The sequence below is a fragment of the Podarcis bocagei genome (assembly GCF_964188305.1).
Source record: "Podarcis bocagei genome assembly, chromosome: 8".
In the NCBI taxonomy this organism is placed as follows: Eukaryota; Metazoa; Chordata; class Lepidosauria; order Squamata; family Lacertidae; genus Podarcis; species Podarcis bocagei.
Genome location: NC_138133.1, coordinates 66,770,255 through 66,792,777, shown reverse-complemented (window position 1 = coordinate 66,792,777; position 22,523 = coordinate 66,770,255). Strand labels below are relative to the sequence as shown.

Sequence of the window (22,523 nt, the reverse complement as noted above, 5' to 3'; positions counted from 1 at the left end):
TATTATGTTCCTTGTCCCAGTGTTTGTTAGAATTCCTACTCCATGATTGCAGTCATGGGATTGTTGTCTTTCACATGATGTTTTGACTCCACAGGGTGGGAAGTGACGGAGACGGGATGTTTGTGTTACTGTGTTCCATGAAGTGGGACTATTGTCCTTTGTTCTTTTTCTCTTTGCTGTCTGATGCTAGAGAGAGAGGGAACCATGTTGCAGTGCTCCGTGTGTATTTATATGTAAATAAAGTAGATTAGCCAAAATGCTGAGTTGCTGAGGTCTGCCACGCAAGTTGCGAAGACTCTGCGGATCCCTAAGTGTGCCGGTGTCTGCTGGCATCGGTCGCTGTGATGTTCAGGCTGAAGAAAGCTTTTGAAGCTCCCGAACGATTGACCAGGAGGGAGAGAACATGCCAGTTGGGCATGTGTCTCTGCCAGGGTCCTACTCGAGTGCAGGCTGAGCTCCTGACAGTGTCACTATTACCACTGTGTATCTCAATACAATTTTTCTTCTGCTTCAGTTTATGCAGCAGCAGCTGTGGTTAAGAATTGGCTAAAATAGCACAGTGATCCAAATAAAAGTGAAAACAATATTTTATGTACAATAGTTATTAATATAAAATATGGCGGTGTTCATATGTATGGTTTATAAACCAAATGGCTAACTTTGCTTTGTTACTATTGTTATAAATGAGAATGCTTTTACAGCACAGGGTTACTGCCATAGAATCATAGAAGGGATTCAAGGGTCATCTGGTCTAACCTCCGTGCCATGCAGGAGGCTCAGCTGAAGCAGCCATGACAGCTGGTCATCCAACCTCTGCTTTAAAACCTCCAAGGAAGGAGAGTCCACCACCTCTCGTGGGAGTTGGTTCCACTGCTGAAGAGCTCTTGGCATTCTTACAAATATTGTAAATACAGGACCTCGGGTTAAGAATTGAATTCGTTCTGGAGGTGCATTCTTAACCTGAAACTGTTCTTAACCTGAGGTACCACTTTAGCTAATGGGGCCTCCCGCTGCCGCCACACGATTCCTGTTCTCATCCTGAAGCAAAGTTCTTAACCCGAGGTACTATTTCTGGGTTAGCGGAGTCTAACCTGAAGCATCTGTAACCTGAAGCATATGTAACCCAAGGTACCACTGTATTAGAAAAGTGGCTGAGAGGGATGGCTGTAAGGAAAGTTCTGCAGCTCAGTGGTAGATCAACTGCTCTGCGTGCAGAAGGTTGCAGCTTGAATCACATGCATTTCCAGCTAGGGCTGAGAGAGATTCGTATCTGAAATCCAGCTGCCAAAGTTCTTAACCTGAGGTGCTATTTCTGGGTTAGCGAAGTCTGTAACCTGAAGCATCTGTAACCTGAGGTAACACTGTATAGGGTTCCTGTCCCTTTGAAATGATGGTAGTGCAAGCCTCAGTTCTATTTAAACCTAAAGCCAACTTCTTTATACCACCTCTTCCCAGTTAGCACTCCTCAATTAGGCACTGAGGACTACTATGCTTGCAGTTTTCCATCAGGTCCAAAACCTCTTCCCTCAGGAGACTCTCCTTAGTGGCAGGGCATATGCCCACTCTGCTCAGGTGCAGGATAGCCGCTCGGGTGCCTAGAGTGGCGTGTGTGCCCTGCAGCCTAGGGTGGAGTGAGCCTCCCATGGCGGATATTTGGCACACTGTGCGCCTGCGACTCCCAAGCCTCCCCCAAGCTGTCAAAATGAAGGGGGAAGGGGGATTGCTGCTGGCAAAGCGGCACAGCTCCCCTCTTCCCCTGACGGTTCGGGGTAGGCTTGGGAGTCGTGGATGGGTGGCGCGCCAAATGTCACCCCCCCCAGCGAAGGCACTTGGGGCGGTTTGCCCCCACTGCATCCCCTTCCTCTGTCCCTGTGTCTCCTGCTGTTCCTCCACAGTTTTCAGCAGGAATTCGCAATAGTTTACAGACAGGTAAAACATTATATTCACCTATATAAATACCTTTATACGTTAAAAAATAAAAACTTTACCATACCCACTGAGTCAATCACCCATCTCCCACTACCCTTCTGAGAAAAACCCCACTCCACCCTCCCACTATATATAAGGATCTGGTGACTTCTGTTTCAGTGTATCTGAAGAAGTGTGCATGCACATGAAAGCTCATACCCAGAACAAACTTAGCTGGTCTCTAAGGTGCTACTGGACAATTTTTTAATTTTTTTCAACTGCGTCAGACCAACACGGCTACCTACCTGAATCTACAAATACCGAGAGTAATTCTTCAGAAATAAGACCCTTCAAAGTAAAACTGTACCCCTGTATAGGAATCTTTGTATATGAGGTTTTTGTTTGTTTGTTTTACAATTGGTTAAAGTAAATCTGCATCATAGTTTTGTGTTTGAGGCAACTCAGCTTTCCTAGCGACATGTATCTTTTTTCCTCTTGTTCACATCATGCACAAATGACATAGCAGCTTTTTCAAAGGGAACAGACAGTGATGGAGTGTACGGCAAACTGTTTAAACAAGCTGAACTTTTAAAAATACGTGTACTGGGAAGCACAGGTGCATGTAATTAGTTTTTTAATTAAAAAAGCTACAGTGAAAAACAATAGGTACAGTGTATCAAATCTATGTAAAAGTGCAATCCTAAGCACAATTTTTATTTTTATTTAGTTAAAGAATGTATAAACTGCTCAATATAAAACACGTAAGTGATGAACAACAGTATAAAAATGGATCACTAAATGGGATTACAAAGCATAATTTTTTTTAAAAAAAGATGCTGTACATTGTGCTGTGTGCAAAGTTCACCAATTCCTCGTGGTGATTGGTTTGTGTGGAAATGCTTCATGGCATGAATTACAGCCACTACTCAATTGCTCATCTAGGTCAAGGTGTTTTCTCAGCTTACTTGGGGATGTCCCTGATTATAAATAGCTAAGGTGTTTCTTTTCAGCCACTAGCCAGAAGGATTACTATTAAGTCTAGTTTGTACGCAGGGACATATTGTCAGGTGATGCTAATAAAATAAATAAAAATTGAGTAAAAATAAAATATCTGTATATAGTGGGCTTCCTTCAAGCTACAGTGTGCAGGAGTTTAAAAGCCAGTTGTGATGGCTTCATTATTAAGGCATGGGTCACCAGAATAGTGCCCACAGCTGCATGGGTGCCTACAGAACTGTTCTCTGATACCCACAGAGTGTTATCTAATGCCCCACCCCTGAAATTAGCCTTGAAACATATGGTAGTTCCCCCCCCCCAAGCGAAACAGCTGTGGGGGGTGTAGTCATAACTGGGGAGAAAAAAATTAATTCCCCTCTTCTCAACTGTCAGGACCGTCCCCACTGAAAATGCCCCCTACATAACAATTAGACTTCAAAGAAGTGCGACTGGGCCGAGAGACCAGAGAAGGTCTCTGAAGTACAGTGGTACCTCGGTATACGAACTTAATCCGTTCCAGAAGTCCGTTCTTAAACCAAAACCGTTCTTAAACCAAGGCACACTTTCCCTAATGAGGCCTCCCGCTGCTGGTGCCCTTCCACTGTTCGGATTCCATTCTTAGACCAAGGTAAAGTTCGCAAACCGGGACACTACTTCCACTTTAGCAGGGTTCGTAAACAGAATTGTTCGTAAACAGGACTGTTCTTAAACCAAGGTACCACTGTATACGTGGGTCTCTACAAAGCAACACACAGCGTTAACAGCAAGAGACTTTATTGAACTAACAGAGAACAGGATAACCAGGGCAAAGCAGCTGCTTATATACATTTCTGAAGGTCTGGGCCACTCCCACTCTCAACGTGATTGGCTGTCTAAAATTCTGAGCTTCAAATCGTAACTCAGAGCTTAGGAACCAATGCCAGTAGCCCAAATCCTGATAATGCTACGTGATTGGATATCGTGTATCGAATCAGAATCCTCAGTCCAGACTCGAGCTCATGCGAACACAGACCATGGAATACGTCACAGTGTCCACCTTTGCCGCTCTCAGGAATAGGACAGGAAGATAGTGATAATAGCAGTGAATAGGTTTGAAGGCTGCTATATTAAATAATGAAGGGGAAAAAAGAAATGAGAAGTGTGAAAGATACGACTTTCAAATGAGAAGAGCTAGACACAGCGGTCTGGCTCTGTTTGGAACATGGCTATTGTTGCTTCTAGACACCATTGCCATATCTGCTTGCCAGGGCTCACTGGCAGAGGCAAATCCTTATTGGGAGCTGCAGCTTTTATAAGCCACTGGGAGCTCCTTGGAAGATGTACTAGGTATATTCATTGATGTATTTCTTTAAAAAATCCGTGCTTAGAAAATGACTCTCAGGAAACAGCTACTTGTGATCTGGCAGGAAGAGAATAATATAGTTTGGGGTTACGAATAGTAGCAGTTTGGTGTCGGAAGTTATGGGCGTGTGGTTGTAACTAGGAGACCAAAATATTTTCCTTCCTGTCTGAAACAGGGTCGGTCTACAAGTGGTGGCGTTTTTGAGGGCATTATCTCCAGTTTGATTGCAAGGGTAGATTACCCTCTCTGGGCCATGTCTGCGGTAAGCTTGTTTTTTTTACTTTTGTGATCTTGACAAGAGTCGTTTAAAATGAATCAGGCGGTGTTTCCAAAGCGTTTGCCGTTATGGGAGTGATGTTATCTTCTCCAACTTTTGCTTTAAACTAACAAGATTGCCCAAAGATTAAAGCTTGAGATTTGCCTCAAAATCAGATCACTTCTGAGCTCCTTTGCTTTAGAAAAATTGCAAAATATATCAGGTGGTTATGTTAGTAAGCTTAACAATGCCTTTGGTCTCCTTCACACGTTAATACCTTGGCCATGTGGAATTGATAGCTCAGCTCAGCACAGCCAGCCCACCTCTCTTTCGGTGTCCTCTGTCTTATGCAAGATAAAATACTGTACTACACACTCTCTGAGCCAGACAGGAGGCTGACATACCAGATGAACTTTTACTCTTGTAAATCATATTTAATAAGCTTATAAAACCTTTGGTTTCCCCATCTGAGATGGCACTAGGAGAACTCTATAGGGGAATTTTTATTATTATTCACGAGGCCCGAGTCTTGGGATCTGTTTCTTTCTTTTGTTGCTATGCATTTCTGAGATCAATTGACTCATTACTCAAGAGAGTGGGCTGTGTGTGCGTCTCTTGCTATGCGCAATTGTTGCTCTCGCTGTTCTTTGCTGTGCCACTCATTCCTGGCTCCTTTGGCGTAACTGAGTGGGAACGAAGCCAAGAGAGCTGGAGCTGCTGGCATTTATTGATCGCGTCCTTCATTAAAGTACTGGCTGTGTTCACCCCTTGTTCGGGAAAAGTGGTTCCTGGATTTCATGATGTATATGTGGGATTCTAACAAGGTCCTTGTGAATTCTACCAATGGACAAAATAACATTTTAAACAAAGGGACCCAACAGTCTGCCAGCCAGCAATCAAAATTCTGGAACCATTCTTTAGAACGTTTGTGTTCTACAAGTGGGGCTTGTAACAAAATGTTGCAGCATGAAGTGCTCCTGTTAAGTGTTCCAGCCAATCAGGCATGTATTCTTCCAGGTTATTTCATTCTATTCCATTCCATTCTACTTAGTTTTATGTCCATCCATTGCCCTCTGTACCTGCACATCAGCTAGTGAGCATTCCATAATGATGATAATGGTGATAATTTACTTGGAGATTCTGTCTACATGTAAAGCAGACTGTCTGTCACTGAGCTACAACTCCCACTTTAACAGTCATGGCTTCCTCCAAGAAATCCTAGGAGTTGTATTTTGTCACATACCCACAGTTCCCAGCACCCTTAACAAAACAGCTCCCAGGCTTCTTTGAGGGAAGCCTTGACTGTTAAAGTAGTATAATAGTGCTTTAAATGCGCAGATACAACATGCACGATCGCCTCGGCTTTTCTGATGAAAAGGGCAGGTTGCACTTCTTCTGAAGACTAGAAACTGGGTCCACTTAAACGATAGCCAAAGAAACACAAACTCCAGATCAAGGTATTCCAACCACCCATCAGCCACGTGGTCTGCAGGCAATGGAGCAACCAACCGCCTGCAAAGCTGGAAGTGACGCCGACTGCACGGTCAGCCAAAGAACCCAGTGTACTTTCAGTAACATCCCATCTTAGCACTGTCTCTAAGCACGGCAGAAACAAATCAGCTGCCGAGGGATTTTCGAAAGCAAATGAACAGCACTGTTTAAACAAAGCAAGTGGGTCTGCAGCAAACCTATATTTGCAATAAGTAAAATGATGCCATTTTAATCAAATGAACATTTCAAAATCAGGGTGACAGAGTTGTGGCCTGTTTGCTGTGCCTGCCAATATACAGCTGTGGAGACCATTTGGGATACGGAACTAGGAAACTGATGTTCAGATTTAACTTTTCCTTCCTGTCTGCAAGCATTTTTCTCCAGCACATCTGTTCTTTGTGGTTTGAATTGCTTTAATTGCTCCTCAGGTGTCAGGTGAATGCACTGTCTTTTCTCCCCAATGCCATTTGGGCTAGGTGCTTAACAATGCAATCCTATGCATGTGTTCTCAGAAGTAAGTCCCACTCAGGTGGTGTTTATAGGATTGCAGCCTTAGTTGCTTTTAACTCTCTCAGTAAATTGGCATGACAAAGTTACATAAGTTTCATGTCAGATTATGGCTTCCCCCAAGGAATCCTGGGAACTGTAGTTTGATGAGGGTGCTAGGAATACCTGACTAGAGATCCCAAGCCCTGCTCATAAAGTAACAGGGAATGGTTTAAACCCATGGTGTACATATACCCTCAATTAAGGACCTTCCAGATTGATTCCCACCCACCCAGAAACAGTGACAAACATATAGTGGCAAATGAAGGTTGTGGAATTAAAGTTGGTTGGGTGTTCTTGCCCACCGGACCCGCTCACACCCACCCTCCCCCCAAATTGGACTTTTTGCTATAAAGGAAGTGATGGAGAAATGTTTTAGAAAGTTTGGGATAACAACTACTTGACATTGCATTGTATAGCCTACCTGTCAACAAATCAGAATGCAGGCCAAATAAAGAGCCGCTACTGTCAAATCTCCCTGCAAACTTTGTGTAAACAAATCAGGATGAATGCTTATTAAACAGGTTGTCCGGATGCTACCTTGGTAGCATTTTCCTTTGTAACTTGGGGGCACCAATGCTGGTAAAAAATGGGATATTCTGCGCAATTTATTCCCTTGTTGAAGGAGGAGGTTGCATTCTTATATTCATCTAAGGGGGAAAGACTAAAATAACATTGTAGAAAAAGAGTAATTTTCAGTCTAGCATGGCCTTTAGGTCAGTTAAGACGTTTGCGACATTCCTGTGTTAATGCGTCCAAAGTGATTTTTGAGAATCGGTGGTATCACCAGCATTTTAGAGCAGAGCAAGAAGGAACTTATGGATGTCTTTCTCCCACTTTTTTTTGCTTTGCTCTTGTGAAAAAGGTTCTGTACTTGCACCACCGGCATTATGTGCACATACAGAATAAGTGACTGTATGCCTGCAAATAAATTGTTTCGTTAGCAATAGTAACTCTCTTTCTCTCTCTCTTCTGCATGCCTGCTTCCGTCCAGCTGGGGGCTGGCTGTCGGGCGGACAGGCCAACGACGTCACGGAAAAGCCCTGTCTCTGATCAGATGGGCTTAATATAAACCAGGTTTGCTGAGAAAGAATTAGAGAGGCAGCCCTTGGACAGAAGAAGGATTTCCAGTGGGAGAGTGGATCGGTGTTCAACACTCTCCTGAGAACTAGGGAGTGAGATTAACGGAGTCGCCTGTGGTTGGAACAGAGAGTAAAAACAGCAACAAGGTAGTGTTGACTTTAATGAGCATTGATTCGAATGCATTGCTTTAGCACTGCTGGCATGTGAGTAGATAGACAAAAATTGTGCAAGTTGAAAGAGTGTTCAGAATTTGCGTCAGACCAAACTTTATTTCTTTGTTAGACTATTAAAGTAACAGCATAGCTGCACATTGCAACGATACTGATCTAAATGCATCAAAGGAAAGGAAAGGCATCTTATTCTGTCCCTTTTTAGAGAGCACAGTGTTAACTAGAGCCACAAAATAGTAGTAAATGTGTTCATATGTCACATCTACAGAGATGAGCTTGATATCTGTTCACTATCATCTTTGGCTGAAAAAGTTGAAGTGACTAGTCAGTAAGGGAGAAAAGGAATAGTCTAAATTTGCATTGGATGCTGTTTCTCTTTCTGACCAGCATTCCTTTGCATCTCTCAACCCAAACAACAGGCAAGGCCAAATATAATAGCTTTGCAGGTTGCTGCAAAATGCATGAAAATGTGTGCACCTGAAATGTCATGGAGTGGAGTTTCCTTCTTTGCTGCATATTTATGTTTTTAAATTGTTTGGAAGCCTCCTGAGGAAGTTCTCACGGAGCTTGTCTGAATGGCAAAACAAATGCATTGCTTGAAAAAGAGTTGAACTTGTGAATGCTTCTGCATCTGAATTTTGGAAATGGCCTTCAACAGTCTTTTGGGCAAGTGCTCTGTTTGTTAGCTGGAGAGAAGTGATGTGAACTGAGAAAACTCAAGCATAAGCTTGAATAAGCAAAATGTCTAACTTAGCTGTCATGTTGGGAACTGGAGAGCATCAAAGCAACTTTCCTAAAAATGGTAGCTGCAAATGAGAGTGGCCATCAGGAAAGTAACTCGCTGCACTGTACCGCCCACCAACACTCAACAGTCCTTCCTGCAAAGTGTAATTAAAAGCCATCTTTAGACAAGGGGAGAGCACCCAGTTCACTGCTCCAGAGATGAATTAGGGGCTCCCCAGTTTGACTGGACTTCTTGGTCAGTAAACTATGGTTACTTATTTGTAGTGTTTCCTCCTCCTAACTGACCCTTTAAGGGGCAGAAAAAAAGGAATGTAGGTATTTAGGAAAACTGAAGCAGGGGGGAGACCCAATGATGTAACTAACACCCTAGCCTCTGACACATCTATGAATAAATAACCCTTTTGTATGGTGTAAAACCAAGTTTCTTGGTTGCTTTGGGTGCTTCCCCCCCAGATGCTGTAGTACCATGAGAGGTGACCAATGCACTGATTCAGAGCATCAATCACACATGGACCACATGTCCACTTTTTAGATTGCTGCTAGTCCATATGAATGTGCAAGGTTTGCAAAGGGGCAGAGTGCTGTTGTCATGTGCAAACAGCAAAAAGATCTCAGAATAAGAAATAATCTCAAGAGGTACTTCCTATTATCATCACTCCTAGCAGCACCATTGACACTTCCAGGTGTCAAGTATTTGCAGATCTCAAGAACTCACCTGTTCAGATATGGGACAGAGAAATTCAACGGTACATATAACACTTGTGATTTTACTGTTGTTGTTTTTTTAACCAGGGCTGGGAAAAGCCATGACTCTGAACAATGTCACGATGCGTCACAGCAGCAACACCTTACAATCGCAGCAGCAACGCTGGAGCATCCCAGCGGACGGGAGAAACCTGGTGGTCCAGAAAGACCCCCACGAGTGCAACCGACACAAAAGGTACACCGCCAACCCCGAAGAGTATTACCGAAGAAGCTGGTCGTCGGAGTCTTCTGACTCTGTCATCTCCTCCGAGTCAGGAAACACCTACTACCGAGTGGTACTCATCGGGGAGCAAGGAGTTGGCAAGACAACCATTGCCAACATCTTTGCAGGTGTGCACGACAGCATGGACAGTGACTGCGAGGTGCTCGGAGGTAAGTCATTACATTCCACGCTGCAGAGGTTTATTTAAAGCCTCTTGTGTAAGCGGCGATTAGCTCTGAGAACTTGGAGCTCCTGATATTGAGGCCGTGATTCCCTTGGCTCTTAGCCTCCAAGATGATTTTGGCACGTTGGGTGCCCAGTGATGTAGGGTGGAGATTACGGTGGAGATGGTGGGAGGAGATTCTCTGTTGTCAGTGCTTTAAATCTGGCCAAGTGCACATGAAGCAGAGTGCGGAACCTTTTCCCCACGGAAGGGCTGCTTCTGCTTCTGAGCAGCTTCCCATGGGCCGCAATGGGACTGGTGGGTGGGGCACCAGAGACAAAAATGGGAGGAGGAACACTTTTATTCAGTAGTAGGCTGATTTATGCACACAGACCTCTCTGTCCAACCATCCAGGCAAGAAGCAAGCCACTCAAAGAGACAGGGAATACACCCAAGGAAGGTGCAAAACAGATTTTGAGAGGGGTGGCCTGGAGGGATGGGGGTGGGCAGGGAGAGTTTGAAGGGCCAGATAGAGACACTTGAAGGACTTCATTGGCCCCTGTTCCTGAGGTTCCCCCCTGTCTGCATAAAGGAAGGAGATAGGGTTTATTACACCGCACCAGAAATCAAATCTTCCACATATTTATTTATTTTTAAAACAAAAAATCCTGTCCTTTCCACAAGATACTCAGGACAGCTTCTCCCAATAGTGGTGGCTGTGGAGTCCATTTATCACTGGGCCTTTGGTTGTGCGAGCGCTCCCTGCTTCGAATCAGTGTGTGCCTTCTCCTCAAATATTCTCCATTACAAACCAGACTGACTTAAGTGACCATTGACTTTAACAAAGTTTACAAGTTCACAAGCTACAGATTAGACTGATATGCAAAGTAGGATCGTCACATACAGAAACACAACAGCTGCGAGCTTAAGAAATGTCTTCTTAGGGCATAAGTAAAGTTCCTATAAGTCACAGTTGATCTGAAAAAAAATAAGGAAGAAAGAGGAAAGGAGAAAATAAACGTAGCTTTACAAGATTAGTACTGGTCTTGATCTAAATTAACAACCCTGTTGCAATATTTCTAACGATACGACAACAGAGTTAGAAAATTAGCAAAATAAAGAGGTTGCATGAAGAGAAGTTTGAAGTTCAAGAGACTAACAATGGAATCCTATAGCTTTCATCTCGGATTCCCAGCTTGCAACATGGAACCCACTCTCACATTTTCATTTTCTGAGTTGTTTTCAACTAAATATTATTCAGAGTAGACCCACTGAAATGAATACACCTAACTTAGTCATGTTCATTACTTTCACTGGGTCTGCAAAACTTGACTACAGTACTGCTCTTTGGGGTGGAATTAAACGTGGCACTGTTTAGGGAAGTTTTTAATATTCAATGCTGTACAGTATTGTTTTTAACACTTGATTGGGAGCCGCCCAGAGTGGCTGGGGAAACTCAGCTAGATGGGTGGGGTATAAATAAATTATTATTATTATTATTATTATTATTATTATTATTATTATTATTATTATTATTATCATTATCATTATTAACATTTCATCTGCACAAGCATCGCAGCTTGCTACGTGGAATGATTCCCCGCTCTCCTCCCTCCTGCACCTTGTGCTGGGCGCTCTCTGAATGCCCCCCCAAGCCAATATCGCAGGGGGAGGAGTGGAGGCAAAAAACAGCAGTCCTTGCACTGGGCTTCTGCTGATGGGGCAGGTGCTAGGTGAGTCCCACCCTTTATTATCCCTGGACAGTGCTAATAACACACATGATTAATCCCAAAATGTTGAATTCAAAGAGCATTTAGTAGTAATGATATTCGTAGTAGCAGGCATTTGGGAGCAATGATATAACATTGCTAGGAACTCATAGGGAGTTTCTTTTTATCGTCTCTCTATTACTCAGCAGCGATTGGCAGGGTGCCGCTGTGGGCTTTGTTATGTACTGAAGTTCTCACCCTGGGCCAGCAGGGGAATACTGAAGATAGCTTTCACTCAGGTCCACATATGCAAATAAGGGAATGAAAGTGACGTTCAGTGATTGGATAGTTACAGAAAGTGGTTACTGTTGCGTTGTAGTGGAGCTCTATATAAGCAGGCTGACTGAACCCTGGCCTGTGAATAAACAAGAGCTGTTTGAAGAATCGCTGTGTTGTCTGATATGTTCACCCACAACTTAACAGGCTTCGTGGCCACTTTCCTTTCTATTGCCTTCTTTCACATCCCTCTCTATTGCCACTTGTCTGCCTGCTGTCTTTTCCTCTCTGCTCACTCTTCTCCTCACTTTCCCTTCACCTCCTCAGGCCTCTTTCAGGCTTTTCTTTCCCCTCCCCCTCTTCTACTTTATTTCACTTGACGCTGTTGCCTTTCTTAGAGGAGCGTAGTGGGGGAACCTCAGACCTGGTTCTCCAAGCCTCTCTGTTTGCCCTCAGGCCACCCCCCCCAATGCATTCTGAACTAGCTGTTCTTTTCACTCTCTTTGAGCATTTTTGCCTGGCTGGAATTGGTCCCTGAACTCTTAACAACGCTCTCGCTGTTGCTTCTCTGGATGGAGGATAGAGGTGGCTCTCTCTCTCTCTCTCTCTCTCTCTCTCTCTCTCTCTCTCTCTCTCTCTCTCTCTCGTGTGTGTGTGTGTGTGTGTGTAAAATGTAGCCCACTGCACAAAGGTGAAATTTACATTCATTGCACCATCTGCAAGAGGCAGATGAGCCACATTAGTGACCAAACACTTGCTTAAATAATTTTATTTTGCCTGCTGGACTTGGTTCAATTAATTGCCACTGAGATTCTGCCTTTCAACAAGGCTTGTGTGGCATCATATTTATACAGTGGTACCTCGAGTTAAGTACTTAATTCGTTCCGGAGGTCCCTTCTTAACCTGAAACTGTTCTTAACCTGAAGCACCACTTTAGCTAATGGGGCCTCCTGCTGCTGCACGATTTCTGTTCTCACACTGAAGCAGAGTTCTTAACCTGAGGTAATATTTCTGGGTTAGCGGAGTCTGTAACCTGAAGCGTATGTAACTGTTATTTACTGAAGTTCTCACCCCGGGCCAGCAGGGGGATACTGTAGATAGTTTTCACTCAGGTCCACATATGCAAATAAGGGATTGAAAGTGACGTTCAGTGATTGGATAGTTACAGAAAATGGTTACTGTTGCGTTGTAGTGGAGCTCTATATAAGCAGGCTGGCTGAACCCTTCAGTTCAGTTGTGTTCTGGCCTGTGAATAAACAAGAGCTGTTTGAAGAATCGCTGTGTTGTCTGATATATTCACCCACAACTTAACAGTAACCTGAAGCATATGTAATCCGAGGTACCACTGTATACATAATAAAGAAACAAGAGAACATTACAAACACATCGGCTCCAGCAAGCGGACTGTTCCAATGAAGCATTGGCAGGGTTTGCTGCTGCTTTCACTGACAAGCTAACAGGAGATAAAGGCTGGAAATCCTCTTGTACGAGTCACACCACGGTGAGAGAGCTTGGTTGCTCTTTGCCAGAGGCTTTCCCCAGCAGGTCTTACTGTGTGATTAAAAGGAGAGCCTCGGATATTAGCTATTCCTTGAGCTAATAGGCATTGGGCTGCTTTTGTTTACTATGAGGCAGGGGGGAAGACTGAAAGGGGAAGATGGAGAGATACACACACAACACCAGGAAGGTGATTCTCCATTTTGTGGTGGTATTGTGAAGGATTTACTGGGTGCATTCTGTTGCCCTCATATATATTAATTCCAGTCTTCAGTGGTAGAGGGTTCTAGCTCAGTGCTAGAGCATCTGCCTTCCGTGCAGAAGGTCACAAGTTCAATCCCTGGCATCTCCAGTTAGGTCTAAGAGATACTCTTTCCTGAAGCCCTAGAGAGCCACTGCCCATCAGTGTAGGCCATATGGAGCAATATGGACCCATAATATTATAATAATATTTTTAAAATTTATTTATACCCTGCCCCAGCCTCTCTAGGTGGATTCCAATGCATATAAAAACATCAGCCGTTAATAGTAACAATCTGATCCAATATAAAAAGTCACAATAACTTTAAAATAAGCAACTTATCAAAGAAACATTCAACAATCCATCAGAATCTAATACCAAACAACAAAATTAAACACCGGCAAATAATAATTAAACAGTTTGCACTTATCAACCACAATAAAAAATTACTAATCTATATTCAATTAAGAAAAACCAAAACCCAGCAAATCACAATGCATAAAATACCACCAAACATTCTAAACCATGTAAAATGATCAAATTGAGAAACAAGGTACACAACTGATGTGGTCTGACTCAGTATGAGATAGCTTCCTATGTTCCCAGACTATTGTTGCTTACATAACCAAAACTCAAGAGGGTCTCATCAACAGCTTGAAGGAAGGTGGACAGAAATGGGGGAAAAAATTGTGATGGACTCCTAGGGGGTGAGGGGAACATGAAAACAGTCTAATGCTCAGTGACCATTGAGTACCAACACTGGTTGCGTACACACCATGCATTTAAAATACACAACTTCCCCCAAAGTATCCTGGGAACTGTAGTTTGTTAAGGGGACTTGGAATCAGCACCCGTAGCAAACTGCACTTCCCAGAATTCTTTGGGGAAGCCATGGCTGTTTTGATGCCATTTTAAATATACAGTGCAGATGGGGCCCCAACTTTCGAAAGGAAAAAAATGAAGAGAAGGGAATTAAGATTGCAGAGATGGGGGCAGGGAATCAATTTATCATATTGTCTGGGGAGCTTCTATAGACCAACCCTGGGGCCTCTTAAATTCTCTGAATTATAGGTTGGCTTTAGTACATAATCCTTCCCCTAAAGATAGTCAGACATGGATCACAGATGAAAGAAACTTGCAGGAAATACATTGCTGTGTCTGGCGTTTTCGCACATTCATCATATTTAGCAAGAAGCACTAATATAAGGAAGAGTTATTGCCGATTGAACATCCTACATGGGAACTGCTTGTCTCTTTTTGAAAAAAAAAAGAAAGGCCAGCGTCCCTTTGCTTTCTACACACTTTTGCCCCAGGCGAAAGCTGTGCGCAGCGGCAATGCCTGTTCACCCATAAACTGAGTGAAAACAAATATTTTCCATTACTAAGCCTAGCTGGAGCCTTTGCGTCTGTCTGAAGCTCCCATGGGGTCAAACGTTCAGTATTTGGCTTATTCCAGTGGGTCTTCTTCTTCCTGCTCTTATTACTCTCCTTCGGATAAAGATAACTTCAGAAGAGTGAATGTAATCGTTTGTCTTACCAGCTTCATGTTGTCTACAAAGGAAATTATATGTCCATGTAGCTCATGGAAACTATAAGATCTTTGCCAGAAATTGTTATTTTAATGACAAATTGTTGGAAGATTTGCATCAGAACTGAAAGAACTATATACACCTCCCCCCCAAACACACAGCTATTTGCAAGTCTTAGAAGATGCAGTAGAAGGAACAAAGTAAATAAAAACATTTTTGGTCAGCAGTACTGCATTGTCGGTATAAATAGAATCACAGATTTGGGAAAAACCTTAAAGGTCTAGTCCACCCCCCTGCTGATGCAGGAAATCTACTGCTAGAGCGCCCTTGGATTGCTATCCACACAGAAGCTGCAAAGCAATGGATTTTTATCTGACCTTATACGAAGGCTGCATTTGGTTCCCAGATGCAAACAAACAAATCCTGATATATTTTTCATCATTGCAATAGAATCACAGGAGATCCAAAATAATAACTTGTTGTCAGAACAAAATTATGTTGGCTCAAAAACATCTCAGCTGTTGAGTTTCAGAGAATGCTTTCCGTTAGGTTGTGTGGACAGGTATAGTTTGTCTGATGAAGAGTTCTCTGCAACCCCAAAGCCTGCACACTCTTACACCAGTTTAATTTGTTTTATTAATACTGTAATGAATGATGCCTTTGTTTTGGGATCGATATGATAAATGTTGTCAACTATCATACAGTTGTAGTATTGCTGGGAGATCCTAAATAGGAATCTTCTTTATAACAGCCTATGACATTTCCAACAGCTTTCTCTCCAGCTTTCAAGAACATTTTTTTAAAAAATGACACTGTGTTGTTTTTCTTCTAGAAGATACCTATGAACGAACCTTGCTGGTAGATGGTGAAAGTGCAACTATCATACTAATTGACATGTGGGAGAACAAGGTAGGATGAAATATTCATTTTGCCATGCTGAATTTTTCAAACATTGCTTTGGAAATTTGACTGTAAGGGATCTTAAAAAACAAACAAACATCCAAATGTTAAGCATTGTAAGGCAAAGAGATGACTCATATTCAATAGGTTTGTTCTCTATCTTTATTTCATTTTAAGCTTATAAATTCAACAGCTGCTATGCTTGGGAATATATTATGATTACTATCATCATCATCATCATTTCTATACTGCTTTAATTCTTTAAGGAAAAAATCTCAAAGCAATTTACAGCCTACATGAAAACATCAAATAACACAATCCAGAATAAAACATTACAGAAGAAAGTCAACTATAAAGTGTATATTCAAAGCAGCATAATTAACAGGAAACTAAAACATTATCTTAAAGATTTCAAAATTAAAATCTAATCTAAAACTAAAACATTCTCTTAAAAGATTTCAAAATAAAACATTACAAAGGAGGTCAATTACAGAATGAACATTTAATGCAGCAAAAAACAAAACCCAAACCTATTTGAAACATTTTAAAAGAAAACATTACTAAAGGAAGTCAAATATAATGCACATATAATTATCAAGAAACTTAAATATTCTCATAAGCATAGAACATCTCTGCTGCTGTTGCTGCCAATGGTGGCGGCAGCTCAGGCTCAATGACTTGCGTCTGCACTATGAGACAGCCAAGATGATCTCTGGCCTCTTCAGCAACCTCAGTTTTTGTAGCTGGAGTCAGTCAGCCAGGTGGGAAAAGGCCTGCAAGGCAGGGAGCAGGTTTTCCAAGACTCACAGCCAAGATGTTCTCCAGTATTGAGAAGCAATACTTGAAAAAGTTTCAAGGGGCCTTTATGATGATTAGAAGTCTCTGAGATGAGCTCTTGAATAACAGCAGCTGGTGGGCTGGATCAATCATATTTGCCTGGTGCTCCCATGTGAACCTAGCCTGCTTTAGGGATCAGCCTCAGAGTCCCATCAGTCTGTTCCATCCATATATGAGATCAGGTGGATGGTGGAAAAGAGACAGGGCCTTTTTGGTAGTGGTATAAGGACTATGGAACGTTCTCTTGGGGAGATTAGCCAGGCTCCCTCTCTTCTTATATTTAATAGTAAACTGACATTGTTGTTCAATGGTAGCTTTCAGTAACCTGCATTTAATGATGTGTTCTTTATCACATTTTAGTACCGTTGATATCTAAATAAGTCATACCGAGTGCACACCTATTGAATAGGTCCCCCTTGTCCTCTCTTTTACGGTTGTTTTCTTTAACTGAGCAACATTTTACTGTTCTTTTATTATATTGCAATTTTGTGGAGCATTGCTTTGTTCTTATTTGTTTTATTGCAATGCAGTCATTTCTGTTTTAATAGAAAAATGGTATACAGTATAACTGATAAACAACTCAGCTAAAGGTTGAGTTCCACAGGGCCACTGTTCGTGGGCATTTGAACTAACCACCACTGAAGTGTTACATACTTTATCCACTTCTGCAAATCTGGTCTTTCAAAGATCTAATCTTGCACAGGGTGGCAGTTCCACACCATCAGCTGGCACTTGTGGGTTTTTTTAAGGGGGTGGCACATTCCTAAAGGTTGCCTGAACTGGCCATAAATTTACTTAAATCTAAGGACTCTCTTAATGGGTCTGTGAGCTGTAACTTAAATCTCAATGAAGACATAATGCACTTTTTTTCCTGGCAGCCATGCATTGCTAGAACTTAATAGGTGTTGTTAATGGTGCACTTATAGAAATAGTGGCAGTGGTGGAGGAAAGATTCATGACCTAGGTTTTAATAATAATAATAATAATAATAATAATAATAATAATAATAATAATTTAATTTATGTCCTGCCCATCTTGCTGGGTTTCCCCAGCCACTCTGGGCGGCTTACAACATATATACAAACACAACAAAGCATCAAACATTAAAAAACAGAATATCCTATATGAACAACAAACAAACCAATAAACCAATCATCTCCATAAACAGGCAGCACCAGTTTCTCAGGCCGTGACTGATGCAGAACTATTTGGTGACTATTCTTTCATTGTGTAGAAAAAGCAGACATTACTACACATACACACCGTCGGGACCTGCTTTATACTGAGTCATATGATAAACCACATGATAACCATTGATTTATTTAGCTCAGTATTAGCAGTGACTCTCCAGGGGGTCAACCGAACATCTTAACTAGCCTTGCCTGGAGATGCGCGAGATTGCACATGAGATTTTCTGCATGCAAGGCAGAAGTTCAACTACTGAGCAATGGCCTTTTGCAAACGTACCCCATGGACACCCATTTACTTCTGTTGCAACTTTCGATGGATTACCGTTGTAAACTGCTTTGAGAGACGAGCAGAGTATAAATATAATAAATAAATACAATAAACCAAGAAGATAGCAGAGAAGATGTACATTCTGAATTTCTCCTTCTACCCAACCCAGGTGCCATGCCTTCCTTTGCATCTGGTCTCCCCATGAGGTGCAAAGTGTTTTTCGCTATATCTCTGCATAAACACATCCAGCTACTGTATGTTTGGAAGCAGAGAAAAGGGAGCAAGAATTGATTTTTTAAGAAAGCCTTGATGTTGAGATTCTATTTTGTTAGTTCCCTTCTCTCTCCTTGATTTCAAAGGGAAGCAAATTGGGTTTTTTTAACCAGTTCCTATAAAAATGCAAAGCATTTTCACACATTACACATAATGTAATGTGTGGTGTAGTGGTTAAGAGTGGTGGACTCGTAATCTGGTGAACCGGGTTTGATTCCCCGCTCCTCCACATGCAACTGCTGGGTGACCTTGGGCTAGTCACACTTCTCTGAAGTCTCTCAGCCTCACTCACCTCACATAGTGTTTGTTGTGGGGGAGGAAGGGAAAGGAGAATGTTAGCCGCTTTGAGACTCCTTAGGGTAGTGATAAAGCGGGATATCAAATACAAACTACTACTCTTCTTCTTCTTCTTCTTCTTCTTCTTCTTCTTCTTCTTCTTCTTCTTCTTCTTCTTCTTCTATGTATAATATTATATGCACCCCATGTTTCCTAAAGTAACAGCACATAAACACACCCAACAGTGCATATAACATAAAATACTTATGTATTAATACTTATAAACTTATGCTGCAACAATATAGTAGCACGGAGGATTTTACTTTTTTATACATGTTCAGTGTATAAATATATGGAGGGTTTGCATCTTATTTTGCATCTAATTAGTCAATTGTATTTTGACAAATGCGAGAGCAGCTTAGACATAAGTGGGCACTTGGTGCTGCAAGCGACACTCTGATGGTTTGAAATGGATCCCTCCTCCATCTCTCAAAGGATATATTGAAGGTCAAGCGCAGAATTTAGACGCAGGCTTCAGCCACAAGCTAACCAATGACCACATAATTCAGCACTCATTCTGTAACCCTGAGCTACATACCAAAAGTAATGAAAACATGTGGTGGCAATATTTTGTTTGTTTCCTGTCGAGACACAGGTTTTCCAGTTAAGACACCCATTTGTTGACCCGCAATACAATTTTTTATTATTATTATTATTATTATTATTATTATTATTATTATTATTATTATTTAAACAGGGTGAAAACGGATGGCTCCAAGATCACTGCATGCAAGTTGGGGATGCATATTTGATTGTCTATTCCATCACGGACCGTGCAAGCTTTGAGAGAGCATCCGAGCTCAGGATACAGCTCCGCAGGGCACGCCAGACAGAAGACATCCCCATTATTTTAGTGGGCAACAAAAGTGATCTCGTTAGGTGCCGGGAAGTCTCTGTTTCAGGTAGGAGCTACTAGATGTCAACTGTTAGTGCTGTTTGCTTTGCTTCTACGCTTTTGACACTAACCCTTCTAGGAGAGTTTGTAATCTTAGATATGTCTACGCTACAAACAACAACATGTTCAGCTGTGTCTTTCTCCTGAGAAACCTTGGAAAATTTCATTCTGCATGGGAGATAGGACAAGGGCAGAGCCACACTATATGTTTAGAACACACCCAACGCACAGAGTTAAAACCCCATGGATCCTGGGAACCACAGAGCTACAATTTGCAGTACCCTTAAGAAATGTACTGTGGTGCTGTGGTCTAAACCACTGAGCCTAGGGTTTGCTGATCAGAATGTCGGCTGTTCGAATCCCCACAACGAGGTGAGCTCCCGTTGCTCGGTCCCTGCTCCTGCCCACCTAGCAGTTCGAAAGCACATTAAAGTGCAAGTAGATAAATAGGTACCGCTCCAGTGGGAAGGTAAACGGCGTTTCCATGCACTGCTCTGGTTCGCCAGAAGCAGATTAGTCATGCTGGCCACATGACCCGGAAGCTGTCTGTGGACAAACACTGGCTCCCTCGGCCCATAGAGCGAAATGAGCGCTGCAACCCCAGAGTCATCTGTGACTGGACCTAACAGTTAGGGGGTACCTTTACCTTTACCTTTTAAGACATGATAGTTCTCATTATTCTTGGGGGGAAGTCTCCTGCTTTCAATGTGTGTTGGAGGTGCTTTAAATGTATGGTGCGGATCTTCTCAAATGTCAACGGTCTCACAAAACCTATAGCCATAAGGCAGGGATGGGAACCTGTGGCCCTTCAGATATTGATGGACTCCAGTGCCCATCAGCTCCAGCCAGCATAGTCAAGGATAATGGGAGTTGTAGTCCAGGAAGATTGGGAGGGCCACAGGTTCCCCATCCTTGCCCTAAAGGTTTCTTGGGGAAATTTCATGGCAGCTAACTGAATTAAGCCCTGTTCATAGGTACAACATAAATACTCTTGGGGTTGGACAATGAGCAAACACTGAAGCAGGGGTTGGAATATAATTATTACCAAAAATTAGCCATGGAATAGGCTGTCTAAGGCTGTTATAGAATGCCCATGATTGGAAGCTTTCACGAAAGTGGTGGAGACAGGCTGGGTGCCTGGGATTTTCTGTTGTTCATTCAGCTCTCTTCTTCAAAGGCAAAAGGCAAATCTCTAGCAAAATTTGAAATCTCAGAAGCCCAAAGTGTGGTGGCTGAAAAGGAGTTCCATTATTTAGATGGTGGAATTCAGTGCCACCATGGATGGCAGAAGCGGACAAGAAAAAATATTTAAATTTGCTATATTTGCATAATTTATGCTAGGCTCTGAATTCAGCTTTTCCTGTCTTAGAATGTGAGTATGCTGGGGTAGAACTTTGATCACATTTAGCACAGCAACCAATGTAGCCCTGATTATATGATACGCCGTCTTAAGGCAAAGGATTGGAGTGGGTGATTCTCTGGGTTGTTGTCAACACCAGCTCTTGTTTTTATGAATCTACTCCAGCTCATTGGCTCTTTGTCCATTGTTTAAAATAATGTGCAGTCACCTGAGCTCTCCAGCTAGTACAATGACAAATCCCCTTCAAATGTTTTGCAGAGGGCAGGGCCTGTGCTGTTGTGTTCGACTGCAAGTTCATTGAGACCTCGGCGGCCGTCCAGCACAATGTGAAGGAGCTGTTTGAAGGCATTGTGCGTCAAGTGCGCCTCAGGAGAGACAGCAAAGAGAAGAACGAAAGGAGGCTGGCATATCAGAAGCGGAGGGAGAGCATCCCTAAGAAAGCCAGGCGATTCTGGGGCAAAATCGTAGCCAAGAAGAACAAGAACATGGCCTTCAAACTTAAGTCCAAGTCTTGCCACGATCTCTCTGTCCTTTAGGAACATTGGTTCATCCCGAGCATTTTCTTTCCTGGACCTTCTTCAGCTCTCTTCTGAACAATAAACCAATCTATATTAGATTGGTCAACAAGAAATGCAAATCTGACTTGGACTCACAGTTGTGATTATTCTGATGAAATGTGCCAGCAATAAGGACAGCCTAATGCATGCAAGGATGAAGAAATGCCATTTATACTTTCCAGTTTATAGTTTAAGTGTGTGAGTGTGTTTGGGTTGGGGCGGGACAGAACTTTTGTCTTATAAACAATAACATTCCAAACTTACAATGAGACGTGTCCGGGGGGGGGGGGGATAAAACTGTTTCCCTTGTTGCCTTTTAGATAATAGTATAAGAAATCGGAAAGCATTGTTTATAAAACGGATGCCATCTTTTTGTTATTCTTTCTTACTAATTCTGTAAGCCAATGAAAAAGGGTTCCCACGAGATATGCCTTCTCCCTAATCAACCAGTTGACTTTCTTAAGTGCCCGCAGCTGAAAATCTTTGTTGGTTTGATATCATTTATCCCAATGAATAGAAAGATATCAACTGCAGTCAGATATTCAAGTGTTTGGTTAAATGGGAGCATTATTTACAGTGGGTTACATTGCCACAGAACACTATGGGAGATGAATGTGAATTTCACTAAATGGATACTTGTAGTTAGAATATTGGGGATATTAACTGCTAATGGCTGTAGCCCTAAAAACCACTTACCTAGGAGTAAGTCCCAGTGAGCTCAGTGAGGCTTACTACTATGTAGGCACATGCAGGGTTTCACGGTAACTGTATAGTAAGTGTTGAAGTGTTTCCTTGATGCATCTGGAGCCATTTGAATCTCTTAAAAAACATAGGTATAGGAGAAAATTGTAATACAACTTTCTGTTGTGTTGTAACACAAAATTGTTTATACTGATAGAAAAGTAGGAAACGTAAAACATAAAATCAAGTGCAAAATGCCAAGTTTTGGGAAAGAAAATCTCCTTTTCTAATAAACCACAAAGAGATTT

General features: G+C 42.2%; 1 protein-coding gene across 3 annotated transcripts; it reads left to right on the top strand.

Moving 5' to 3' along the window:
* Window positions 1-4,259: 4,259 nt before the first annotated feature.
* GEM (GTP binding protein overexpressed in skeletal muscle) lies at window positions 4,260-22,268 on the top strand. 3 transcript variants are annotated; one of them, XM_081205097.1, is made up of 6 exons: window positions 4,260-4,508; window positions 7,534-7,768; window positions 9,329-9,673; window positions 15,754-15,827; window positions 19,420-19,624; window positions 21,236-22,268. In XM_081205097.1, the coding sequence occupies exons 3-6, from the start codon at window positions 9,343-9,345 to the stop codon at window positions 21,511-21,513; spliced, it is 888 nt and encodes a 295-aa protein (XP_081061223.1). In that variant the 5' UTR covers window positions 4,260-4,508; window positions 7,534-7,768; window positions 9,329-9,342; the 3' UTR covers window positions 21,514-22,268. The 3 variants fall into 3 exon arrangements, with proteins under 3 accessions (XP_081061223.1, XP_081061224.1, XP_081061222.1); XM_081205096.1 differs by having other exon boundaries at window positions 4,278-4,508; window positions 15,751-15,827; XM_081205098.1 differs by lacking the exon at window positions 15,754-15,827 and having other exon boundaries at window positions 4,261-4,508.
* Window positions 22,269-22,523: the final 255 nt, after the last annotated feature.